Source organism: Eurypyga helias, unplaced genomic scaffold (genome assembly GCF_000690775.1).
Source record: "Eurypyga helias isolate BGI_N326 unplaced genomic scaffold, ASM69077v1 scaffold44606, whole genome shotgun sequence".
Lineage (NCBI taxonomy): Eukaryota > Metazoa > Chordata > Aves > Eurypygiformes > Eurypygidae > Eurypyga > Eurypyga helias.
In genome coordinates this window covers 2,902-15,276 of record NW_010259317.1, presented here as the reverse complement: position 1 = coordinate 15,276, position 12,375 = coordinate 2,902, and the positions used below count along the sequence as shown (strand labels likewise).

Here is a 12,375-nt window from a genome sequence, read left to right as displayed (position 1 = left end):
GCCTGCCTTCCCTCCGCTCCCGGTCCTGAGCAGCCGGGAATTGTCCGTCCCGGCTCCGCGGATTGAGCGCGGGGCCGGTGCCCGCGGGGTTTTCCAATAGCCGCATTCCATTAGGGCCCCGCGCTGCTCTTCCCATGGGCGATGGCAAAAGTCCCATTGGCTTCGCAGGGGCGAGAGCAAGCCCTTAATGGCCTGGGAAGGTAAGGCTTTGGGATTTTCTGCCGCTTTGGGTTTTTTTGGTGACATTTAAAACCATGGCCACTTCATATCACCTGTCCCAAAGTCGGGAGAGACCTCAGGTCATCCCGCAAAGGCAAAGAAACGCTGCTAAAGCTCCAAGAGAGCAGGAGAGGCATTTTGCCACGCAGAAATCACAAGCCTGCGTCCAACTGCCGGGACAGCGGCATGCCCTGCTCTGCTCCTGGGCAAAACTGGGACAAAACGAAGCTGGCTCGAAAAGGAATGCGTTCCTTCATCAGCACAGACATTTTCAAAGTCATTTCCCGCTCACGGAAATCCAAGCCCATTTTCTCCTCGTTTGAGATGATGGTTGTGTTTCTTGAATGTATTTTTAGTTGCAGTGTGTATCAGAACGTTTTGCTGAGCGAGTTCTGGGTGAGTTGAAAGGTGCCAAAGACAGTTTCTTTTCAAAAGGGTTGTCCAAAAGTGTCACCAAAAATAAAACATGAAACAAGTTTCTCAAGTGTCATTTGAAACAACAACACCACTCATCGGAAAGCTGGGAAGAGTGACAGCAGCATAGTTCGTTGTCACGGGGTGGAGGATCTGAACCAGTGCCTGGATCTTATTCATAGGGAAAAAGTCCTTCCTCTCCCCATTATCTTTCTGGTGTTTGAATAGCTTTCGATAACGAGCCAAGGGAATCAGTCGTTGAGAAGACAGGCAAAAATATGGGTTATGGGCAGATGAACAAAGAAGCAGTGTCTTCCTCCTGAAAAACAAGCTGCCAGCCCCTTGGGGTTAGGTCCTGGGCGAAGCAATCCTTCCATCAGGTCCCGGAGGAGGGAGGGCACTAAAGGTGTCTGGAGAGCACAGGACAAGAAAGTGTCGCCTACCCAAAAGGTGATGCTCCGCATATCATAGGCAAAAGTCAAAATGTCAGGTGCGTTTGCTGTTGTGAGTGGCCTGGGGAACTGACCTGCAGACCCCTTACCAGTGTCCAGTCTTCTTTATAGCAAACAGCCTTCCCAGGTGGATTCTCCTGGGGGCTGCATGAAGGAGAGGCCAGCATACAGCCAGAGGTGCGCGTCACGATGAGTGCTGCTGTCGCACGGCACTCGTCCCTGTGTCGCTGGGTGTTTATGGGATGGGGCTGCGGTGTAGGGTGGGTTGTGCCCGCACGTGTGGCACGCGCATGTAGGAACAAGCGGTGCAGACTTGGGCATTAGGACACTGCGATCAGAGCACACAGGTGCAGAAGTACCCGTGCAGAAGGATGCACGTACCCCTGGGTATCAGCAGAGCCGGTGGGCGTGCGTGCAGCTTGCTGAGGCGGAAGAGCACTTTTTAGCGGGAGGAGTGACTGCACCGTGCTGTTGGATGGGCTATGTGTGCCCAAGGAACGTGCCATTTTGGCAACATCAGCACAGTGGACTGGCAGATGTTTACCCAGCACTTCTCCCACACTCTGGCTGTTCTTCTTCTTCCCTCTGTCCTTTCCACTGAGCGCCCCTTTCCCTCTTGAATCCTCCTCAGCTCTCTCCTTCTAATGATGTGACAGTGTTGCCATCTTTCTCCCAATTTTATTATGAATGGCAGGGGTTTAGCTGAGTTTTCCTCAACACCTCGGTGTCTAGTCCACCGAGATGCGAACATGGCGTGAAAAGGGCCAGCAGGTTCCAACGTATGGAGGGGACTGGGATCCTGGCGTGGCCATGTGATGCGTGCTTCCTTAGCCTTATTGCAACCTTTTCCCATTTTTCCCTAAGCAGTCATGGCATCTGAAGTGGGGGGTGGCAGCACTGGCCTGTGTGCCCCCTCCACCGTTCCAGCTGTGCATGCCCATGACCCCGGTACGCCTCAGCCGCCCCATCCTTGCCTGGGTTCCCTGGGAACTCACTCCATGGAGATGAGCCTCCCAAGAGCCAACAGGCCATGGGCACTTCATCCCCACCAAGTGCTGCCATCCGCCTCCGAAGGATGCTGTACCGTGGGGGTGTGTGTGTGCCCAGCCATGCGGGCTCCCCCTCTCCTGGAGGCCACCCCTCCAGTCTGTGTCCTGGATGCCCGTGTCCTCGCACACAGAGTCCTTCTCTCTCGGTCCATTAGTTTGTTTCCACTGCCATGGCCAGTGGCAGGCGCCCGGCTCTGAAAGCTGTATTAAAAGCCAGGTCAATACCAGCCCCCGCTTATTCCCTCTGGGGAAAGTGAATAAATAATAAAAGGAGGGAGGGACTTCGTTAATTAGCACTGGGGAGGAGAGGTGGAACAGGGACCCACGTGGAAAAATCAAGTCACACATGGGAAAAGCCAGGAGGCACCAGGATCCATGAACTCCTGTCCCCACTGTGTGCCCGACAGGAGGAGAGATAGTGATGCCTTTCCTGCCCCCCCGCAACCCCCTCCCCCGGTGCTCTGCTCTCCAGTTGTCACCTCTCTGCTCTTCCCTCATCCTCCCACCAGCTCCTCCTCCCTTCTTGGCAAGGCTTGCCAAAGGTGCCAGGTCACTGCTTGGCTGCGGAGCAGACCCGTGTGGGGCAGCTGTCCCCTCGCCCCACAGAACCCATGGGCCAGGACAAGGAATGGCCGCATCTGGGTCCAGACCCATCTTGGCAGTCTGTCCCTGCTCTTCCTCAAACGCACTCCCGTGTCACCTCACTTTCTCTTCTCCTTTTTCCCTCCCTCCTCCTCCGCCTGTCTGCTGCGCCTGCTTCTTCCTCTCACTCCTGCTATTTCCTTCCTTCCCCTTCTGCTTCTTCTCCCCCCCTTCCTCTCGCTTCTTGAACCAATTCCAAATTGATACCGAGATGTTTTTCTGCTTTGTAGACCAGGGGTTGGGCTGGACATCATTTCTGCAGCCATTCCCCCCACAGCTGGGTGCCCAGAGCAGCTGTTTGTCCTTCTGTTTGTCCTTCTGTCCTCCTGGCATCCCAGTTCGGAAGGAGGCATTCTGCTGCTCCTGAAGGAAAAGGCTCACCAGGTGTTCCCATATTTTGTGAAATGACAGCCAAGTGAGGTCTAGTTCTGGCTGATGCCTTCCCTCATTTCCCCATGTCCTTACTAGCCTCTAGCAAAAACAAAAAAAGGGCTTTGGTGGGTTTTTGGGTGTTTTTGAGCCTTACATCTAGAGCAGTGTCTTGCACGTCTCTGCCTCTCCATCAAACATCTGTAACCCTTCCCTGGGCAAAAATCTCTTTACCTCCAAAGCAAGCAGGATTGTTTGACCCACCCTCCTGGTAATTTCAATGCAAATGCTTCCCTTTTTGTATGGGGAAACATACATACGTTTTGTATGATCTTCTCTGAGCCTCTTTCTGTGGGACTCCCCCAAGGAGGCCCAGAACAAGGGAGGGCGCACGATGGAGCTTCCAGGCAACAAGGCCACACCAACAGCTCATCAGTCTCTAGACCAGGCTGCAGCCTTGGGGTCTCTCCTTTCCCTCCAAATCTCCCCCTGGGATATTAGACTTTATTAAAAATAAATAGTTACAAATTCAGTTTTACAGCTGATGGCAGCAGGGAGAAGAACGGAGGAGGAGAAAGGAGCAAGTCGAGGGTCTGCTGTCCAGTCAGGTCACTTGTCCGGCATCCCGGCCGCGCCGTGCCAGGGTGCAGTCTGAGTGTGCAAACACAGGGCCCTGCCTCCTCTGCCAGGTGCCTCGGGAGAGGAGCAGGGTGTGTTCTTCAAGAGGCCTGGGAGAACTGGGTCTGAGTCCGTGGAGCCGAGCTGCTTCTGGAGGTGACAGATGCCAAAAGCCAAGGAGAGCGCAGAGTAGGCCACGCGCAGCGTCCTTATCTCCTAGCTTGGCATTTGCAGTGGAAGAATATGGATTTCAGTTCTCAATCTGGTTTATGTACAAAGAGAGAGTCATGTGCAACAAGCAACAAACATGCAAGTAACCCCTCCCTAGAGATCCTTCCCCACTCCCTCCAGGAGTCCAGAACTCTCCCGGCCATCCTCCTCTGGTCAGTGCTTAGGTATCACTCGTTTCCTAGGGACGGTTCCAACTCTTCATATCCATGGGGCCTACCCACGCCGAGAGGCAACAGAAAGTCTGCTGTAGCCTCGGCAGCACTCGCTGTGGGTCCCGGCCTGTCTGTTGTGGGCACAGACTCCTGTCACCTCTCCAGAGATGAGAAACCAGGCATGCTGCTCTCCCATTGCCGGGGATCCTAGCACAAGCTGCACGCGCTGGAGGAGTAGTGTGTCCTCACTCCTCTTCCAGGCTGTGTGACTTCACAGGAAAGGGAACATATCAGAGCAGCTCCAGGCCTTGATGTACTCAGGGGCTGAGAGGCAGTCACGGGAGGCATTTTTTGGTGGGCAAGGGACTTATCCAGCTACGTACGGGTGCAGAACAGAGGAGGAGACGGTGGGCGATGGGTGTGGAACGAGTAGGCTGGAGGAGCTAGATGGCCGACTCCCTGCGGTATGAGATTGTATCTAGGGGCAGAGTTGCCTGGAGCCGCTCCAGGTCCAAGTGGCTTCCAAAATCCATCATCTGGATGACGCCTCCCTCTTCTTTAGTGCTGCCCCCTAACACCACACCCACTTCGTCATCGTCTTCATCTTCGTCTTGGCTGACAAGAGCCAGCTCGTTCTCGTAGCAGAAGGCACTGGGAGGTGGGGGGGAAGGTAGGATGGTCATCTTGCTTTCTTGCAGCTCCCGGGCTGAGCAGCAAGGTGTGCCGGCTACCTCGTAGGTCTTGTGAAAGCGTGAATAATCCACTTTGTAGTGGTTCTTCTCCTCAAACACAACTGGTTCAAAACGGTGACCCCAGAGGATCTCACTAGCAAGGTAAGAGCTTCGTGCCTGTGTGGTCATGGCTGTGGCTTCCACCATCCCCTCCAGGATAACAACAATCTCAAAGTTCTCCGTCTCCAGCTCCTCCTTGCCAATCCCATAGAGTGGGCTCTCCTCGTCAATCTCATGAACAATAATGATGGGCGAGACCAAAAATATACGATCCAGGCCCACGTCATAGCCCACATTGAGGTCCCGCTGGTCCAGGGGGAGGTATTCCCCTTCCTCTGTCATGTAGGGTTTGATGAGCTGGGCTCGGACGTGGGCCTCCACGATGTGGCTCCTCCTCAGGTTGCCCACCCTCCACATGAGGCACAGTTTGCCATCCCGCACGGAGATGACCGCATGGTGACTGAAGAGGAGGGTCTGGGCCCGCTTCTTGGGCCTGGCCATCTTGGCCATAATGGTGCCGATCATGAAGGAGTCAATAACGCAGCCCACGATGGACTGGATCACAACCGCCATGATGGCCAGCGGGCACTCCTCAGTCACGCAGCGGAAGCCGTAACCGATGGTTGTCTGTGTCTCCACTGAGAAAAGAAAAGCCCCCAGGAAGCTGTTCACATGCATGATGCAGGGCTTGAGGAGAGAGGGACCACCCCCCACCGCCGGTGCATTGAGGTCGCCATGGAAGAAAGCGATGCACCAGAAAAGGAAACCAAAGAAGAGCCAGGAGACCAGGAAGGCGGCGGAGAAGATCATGAGCATGTACCGCCAGCGCGTGTCCACGCAGGTGGTGAAGATGTCGGCCATGTAGCGCTGAGACTTGTTGCTCAGGTTGGCAAAGTAGACGTTGCACTGGCCGTTCTTCTTCACAAAGCGGTTGCGGTGCTTCCGCCGAGGGGCATGGCCCTTCCCGTTCCGGCTGTGCCCGTTCATGCTGCCCAGCGTGGAGACCTTGTGTCCATCCTCTTCGGTCGAGACGATGCTGTACCTGGAAGAGAAGAAATAGGCATTTTCAGCAAACATACATGAAGAACAACAACAACCACCGAGACAGTGAGGGTGGGAGACACGCGGGCAGCTCACAGGGCTATGTCAGCGTGGCGTTGTAGCACAACACCATGTTTCCCTGGTTATGGCACGGTGGTGCCACACTGACCAAATTGGTGGACCTTGGCTTCGATAGTTGCCAAGTCTTGCTGCCAGAAGGTTGTACCTGGCAATGTCCTGACAGGACAGCAAAGCAGGAGAAGCTTGTAGCGCTCTGCTTCCTTCCAGCCTTCGCGTGAGGAGGGACCCAAGGCCGATGGGACAGCTGGGAAGCCTGGGAACAAGCACCCGTGTTCTGGCCACATTTCGGCCCTGATATTACATAAGGCCTTGAGTTTCTATTTTCTCCTTCGCTCTCCTCACTGATTTCATGGTGCGTCGGTGACAATGTTTATACACTTCCTGGGCTCAGGACAATTCAGTTGCCACAGCAACGCGCGTGGCTCCCAGCATCCCGCATCCGAAGCCAAAGGTGTAATTTGGAGATCAACAGCCTAAGTGCTGGCAGATTTCCCTGGGAGAAGCTCCCCACATGCTTTCTGGGAGATATTTGCCCCCCCGCCCCAGGCTCCCCTCCCTCACAGGCAGAACCGCTGCTGCCCGTTGTGTGCTGCTGATGGGTCTGCGGTCACAGAGGTGGTGGCTCTGACCACTGAGGGAACCACAGGAGCACACAGACCCACCAAGACCGCTCTGCCCTCCTGACTGCCAAGCCCTGGCTCCCCAGGACCCGTTGGGCCGGCAGTGCCTCCCCCCAACCCCGTAGTGTTGACATGTCAGCCGGAGCCCTCCAGCATGGGCTATGTGTCCTTCATCCTCCTCTCGTGGGAAGAGTGAACAGGGGAAGCACATGTGGCTGGAATTGTGAGTCCTGGGGACAGGGGGCTTCTGCAGCACTGCTGGAATCTGTAATTTCTGGTCCACACAGTGCTTGACTTCCCCCCTGAGCACTGCCCCCACGTATGGTGTGTCTTGGATTGGAGGAGAGAGGAGCCACATCTTGGAGCAGGAAAGCCCCTGGCAGATAATTTGAGAGGAATATACCAAAATTCAGGCTGAAGGTAGGACCTGAGGGGCCACATGAGGGGGACCAGCCCACCCTGGGCAGCAGCAGCCCGTGAGGAGGGGGTTACTCACCTGTTGACTCGGACGCTGCCCATGGCTCGCTGTATCATCAGGTGTCAGGGGGCCGTGGGAGCTGGGAGGACACGGGATCTCATGCAGCAGCACTCACATGGGACCGGGCGGCTCCGGGTTTCACCTCCGGCGAGCTGGGACCCGTGATGCCATTGCGATTGCTCCTGGGCACGCGCCTTGCGGAGAAGGATGGAACAAAACGCAGTCAGAGACCCCCACCCCCACCCCGACAGCACCCATCCCATTCCCAGAGCAGGGGCGCAGGGCTCCCAGCCTTTTGCTCAGGAGGGGTCTGGAGGTGCCCCTGTGGCACTGTGCCAGAGCCTGGCTGTGGCAAGTGAGGAGATGATGGATGCAGAGCCTGTTGCACGGCACGCAGCCCCCATGTACTGCGGCGTCTGCTGGCAGGAGGGGTGCAGGGCTGGTGGGTCACCGCTCTGCACATCAAGGGCAGAAGGACTGAGCAGCTTGCAGGGCCCTTGCCCTGAGCCATCATATTAATATCGTAGCTTACAGCAGGACGAGAGCTCAGCCAGGCTAAATACCTCGCACACAAGGACTAGCAAAGCGCGGACAGGCACGGCAGCCCTCAGGGATCCCCGTCAGTGCAGCCTCACCCAGAGGGGACGTATTTCCAAGGGGCGCAGAACATCCTCCCCCTTGTTTCAGAGAGAAGAAAAGCGATGGGTAGAGCCAGAAGGGAGAACTGATGGAAGAGCTTAGGAGGAGGCGAGGAGAAGCCGGTTAGAGCAAACAGACCTTGCGACGTGCCCTGCGTACAGCATCCAAGGAGCGGCTCAGCCCAGGGAAGGGTGTCCAGCAGATGTTACGTCCCAACCCGCTCCTCCCCAAACTGAAGAACGGGGAAACCGAAGAGTCAAGAGCCGACCTAACCTGCCTGCCCAGAGCTGCTGGGAAGTGAAATGCAGTGAGGTGGTAATGATTCACAGATTAGGAAGGGCTTTGTACACCCATGCTAATCCCGCACTGTAACCTGTGGATTACAGCAACCAGTGCGGAGTGCAGGACGCAGGCACAGCCGGCTCGCTCGCTCCCTCCCAGCCTCACCAACGAGCAACCAGTGGTTCCTGTAACTGGGACAAATCCAAGGATTTCTGTGCCAAATCCAAGGTTTAGAGCTGGTCACGCATGGACAGGAGAGAGGAACAGCAAGTGATGTTGTCAGGGACAGAAAAGCCGGTGAGAATCATCCCTGTCTCACCGCGACCGTTGCAGGAAGGGCCTTCACGAGGCTAACGGCGACCACCAGCTTCCCCCAGTTAGGAGCACAGACTAGAAAGCAGCAAGTAAGGAGCTCCAGACATCACCTCTGATGTGCAAGTGCTGCCGTTGTCATGTCTGGGATGAAGATTAACCAGCAGTTTCTCCTCCAGAGACCAAGGTTACCGAAGCAGTTTAAGCCCGGCGGCAACACAAAGGTGGCTGCTCAGACCAGGGATGTTACGGGACCAGGAGAACACGGCAACCTTGTAGTCCACGACTCACCATATAGAGGTAAAAGAGAGCAGCTGCCTAAAGCTTCCCATCAGGAAAAAAGCACTTTGGCACTGAACCCTGCCAGCACCCATCCCCTCACTGCCCTACAGCGTCTGAGTCTTTAAGGAGGGTCGGCTTGGCCAGATACGGGAAATTTTGTTGTGTAGCTGGGTAAACCGACAGCAGGAAGTGGGATCGACAACCTAAATTCATCAGGAATGTTGAGGGGTGGCCAGAGGTGATTTCATGCCCGCAGATGGTCCCACTAGGACAAAGCTACCACGTATGTTCAGTGACTACGTGGTGAATTTGTGTGGCAGGGTCCCACACGCCTTTGGGAGGTGACAAAGGTGGGCAATTTCCCTCTGTGCCAGCTCCAGCCAGGCCACCCTCTCCAATCGGTGCCTTCCTTAGCCAGCCCGGATAAGCCAAGCCCCTCCTTAGCCAGCACTGACACTGATACTGGAGGCACTGTCACAGCTCATGTATGGATACTGCACAACTTCCTAAGGGTTTTTGACCACGACTCCCACCCCTTTCCCCAGCTGCAGGAACGGGTGCACAGTTTCAAGAGACTTTGGGTTTTTGGCCCAGGCGGTGGCCACCTCTAAAAGAAGAGACAGGAGGACCTAAGGAGCTTCTGCCCTCTGAAATGATGGGCAGCAGCACCCAGATCGCTGCCCTTAACCATCCCCACCCCACCCAGAAGGGGCAAAGGAAGCAGGCGGAATGCAGGGATCGCAAGGGCTCCGCTTTTGTTTGACACAGCTATGGGAAGGGATGGGCACACTCTTTAAAGTGCTGCCTCCCATGCTGCCGTGCTTCCCCCTGGCTCCCCCACGGGAGCTCAAGTCAGCCGGAGCGGTGCCACGGCCTCTCGCGCAGAGCCCACCGCCGCTGGATCTTGCAGCTCGGAGGCTGGGAGACATTCGCTGCTGGCTCCGCGGTGCCAAAACACAGCATCAGCAGCCAACACTACCTGCAATTTGTACTCGAATACAGGAGAAGTATTTCTGTGAAGAGTAACGGCGACACATGTGAACACACACACACTTTTGAGCGTATGAGAGAAAAGGGTTTTAGTAGGGGCTGTAGTGGCAGACCCGTGGTCACGGGCTGTACCCACACGCAGGACTCGCACGGATTCACAGCTGGTTTTCCCCTTCAGAAATTTTGCCGGTAGACTTGAGGACCTCGGTAATAAAATGCAGGGAGTTCACTCCAGAGACGAGCTGTTTGATGGACCAGTTTGCACCGGTTATTATCCTCTGGAGGCTCTGCAAGGTGAAGTCTATGCTGTACTTCATTGCGTTCAGGTTGGTCGCTTGGCTTGCTCTCAGGCTTTCATTCTCCTCCTTGGATCTCTCCAGCTCTCCCCGGAGGATGAAGATCTCCTTCTTCAGCTTCTCTGTGTTGCTCTCTGCCTCCAGCGCCCGCTGGGTCATGAGCTGGAGGCTCCGCGCAGTCTTCTGGGCAAAGGCCTGTAGCTCTTGGGCTTTCCTCTCCTCTTCGGCCAGTCTGGTGTTCAACTGCTCCTCCAGCCTCTGCACCATGGCCTCTCGCCTCTCCAAGGAGCTCTTCATGCTCTGGACCATCTTCCTGAGCGTGGCGTTCTCCTCCCTCATCGTGTCGTAGGTCAAGGGCAGGAACGGGAATGCCCGGTCCCTCACGGCCTCCTCATGCGGCATGTGGGGCTCAGCTGCCCCGCTGCTCTCAGGGTACCCCAGATAAGGGTCGCTGGCACAGGCCCACTGGGAAAAGGCATCCACCCCCGAGTACTTGCCCACGCCACGCTGGAAAGGGTCGTAGGAGCCACAGGGTGCCACACCGGCAGTTTGGAGGACATGTGACCTTGGATGTCCGGGAAGGTGACAGGTCCAGCCGAGGTCCTCATTTTCCGACACGCTGCCAGACCATCCTGTGTCTTTGTAAAATGGATCCCGAAACTTCTGAGCTTCCTCCTCACGCCCAAGTGCAGGCTTGTCCAACTCCTTGGCATATATTCCATTTTTCACTCTGTCGTCTTTCACCACGTAAGGGTGCCTGGGGTTGAGGGAAAATGGGATGGGTTCTCCCATATTCTTCATCTGGCTGTCACCTGAGCTGTGACAGATCTTGCTCTGGGGTGGAAGATGGGCAAAATAGCAGGGGTAGCCGAATTTGTCATTGCTGGCGTCACCTTCCAAGCCTTGTGGTTCTGGGAAGACCCTCCCCATTCCCTCAGAGATGCCAAGCAGCCATGACATTTTTCAGGCTGCTTTGTCCTTCAGCAAGCGGGGGATGATAAAAATTATCCTCCTGGAGCCTGGGTGGCGCAGGCGGGTGGCGCTGACAAGCCGTATGCCAACTTCTTCGGCCTCAGCTACGCTGGTGGTGGGAAGAGGCAGTCACCGAAATCCCTGCGGTGGGAAGAGGCAGTCACCGAAATCCCTGCGGTGGGAAGAGGCAGTCACCGAAATCCCTGCGGTGGGAAGAGGCAGTCACCGAAATCCCTGCGGTGGGAAGAGGCAGTCACCGAAATCCCTGCGGTGGGAAGAGGCAGTCAGTCACCGAAATCCCTGCGGGGGGAAGAGGCAGTCACCAAAATCCCTGCGGTGTGAAGAGGGTGTCACCAAAATCCCTGCAGTGGGAACAGGCAGTCACCGAAATCCCTGCAGTGGGAACAGGCAGTCACCGAAATCCCTGCGGTGGGATCGTCAGGGCGTTTGGGAGGGAGTGAGGAGGAGAACCAGGCACCTCTCTGCCTCTGCTGCCTGGACACCAGGACTCGCCAGGGTTTGTGACATCACTGTGACTTCACTTCCTGCCGTGAGGCCGTGGCTGGGGGAGAGGAACCAATCAGCTGCAGAAGCTCTTTTTTTGGCAGCAGGAGGATAAGCTGGGTCCTCGTGGCTGCAGAGCCGACCCCATGGGATGCCTGTGGGCAGAGGGGAGCTCACGAAGCCACTGGAGACCCCCAGTGTTGGGGGGGACCGGCCAGCCCTGGGCAAGCAGCGTGGGGCAGAGGGGACAGCCCCCAGCGGGAAGGTGAAGGGGCGGGCATTTGGGGTGCAGGGCTCACCCCGGGCAGAGGCCGGAGGCACCAGCAGCACCGTGGCCGGCAGCACGGCGTCGCGGTGGTGCCGATGTGATTCAGCCCCTGTTGCCAGCTGGCACCGGGAAGCGTCAGCGATACCGGGCGCCGCGAACGCAGAGCGGCACGAGCCAGGAGACGAACGAAAATAAACCCACTTACCACTTCCACCCCAACACACCCACGCAGCGCACGGTGCCGCCATGGGAAAGGCAGACGGGCAGGCGAGAAGCCCTGGGCTGGGGACTGCCGGCGCACGGAGATGCCACGCTGGATGGTGGTGTAGCCACCGTCCCCCCTTAGCAACCGGTGGCCCAGGGCCACTGCTGGCAACCCTGCCTGCAAAATGGGATGCCGGGGGTCCATACCAGGAGACCAAACCCAATGCAAACGCGGTTCAAACGGCTGTGAAACAGTCCTGTTGCTCCTGAGAAGCCTGAAACACAAATGGGATGAATGGGGAAGGTTCAGGGATGCCTCCAGCAAAAGGGGGGGACCTTCACATCCCAAACAGGGAGCTGCTTGTCACATGGACCCGGGGGAGGAAAGCCAAGGAGAGACGCGAATCCCAGAGCATGCCCAATGACCTTTCTTGGAGCTTGCTTTGCCTCCTGGGACCCACCCGTGACAGGGAAGCCAGGGGGTGAGCGGTGACTGAGGGGATGAAACCATGCTGTGGGTGCAGCATGG

At 56.6% G+C, this 12,375-nt stretch overlaps 2 protein-coding genes across 2 annotated transcripts; both read right to left on the bottom strand.

The window, feature by feature from the left end:
- Nucleotides 1-4,323: 4,323 nt before the first annotated feature.
- KCNJ4 (potassium inwardly-rectifying channel, subfamily J, member 4) lies at nucleotides 4,324-7,153 on the bottom strand. Its single transcript, XM_010154634.1, has 2 exons — nucleotides 7,116-7,153; nucleotides 4,324-5,919 (listed from the first exon to the last, which is right to left on the bottom strand). Exons 1-2 carry the CDS (start codon nucleotides 7,151-7,153, stop codon nucleotides 4,590-4,592), a joined length of 1,368 nt encoding a protein of 455 aa, XP_010152936.1. The 3' UTR covers nucleotides 4,324-4,589.
- A 2,604-nt stretch (nucleotides 7,154-9,757) lies between these two features.
- On the bottom strand, nucleotides 9,758-10,828 carry LOC104511858 (serologically defined colon cancer antigen 3-like). The gene has a single exon (XM_010154635.1). The coding sequence runs from the start codon at nucleotides 10,826-10,828 to the stop codon at nucleotides 9,758-9,760; it is 1,071 nt and encodes a 356-aa protein (XP_010152937.1).
- Between the last annotated feature and the right edge of the window lie 1,547 nt (nucleotides 10,829-12,375).

Excerpts from the sequence above, each read along its gene's own strand:
- KCNJ4 (XM_010154634.1), bottom strand. The coding sequence starts at position 7,153 with ATGATACAGCGAGCCATGGGCAGCGTCCGAGTCAACAG. Across the intron at positions 5,920-7,115 it reads GGCAGCGTCCGAGTCAACAG|GTACAGCATCGTCTCGACCG; the intron begins GTGAGTAACCCC and ends CTTCTCTTCCAG.
- LOC104511858 (XM_010154635.1), bottom strand. The coding sequence starts at position 10,828 with ATGGGGAGGGTCTTCCCAGAACCACAAGGCTTGGAAGGTGACGCCAGC.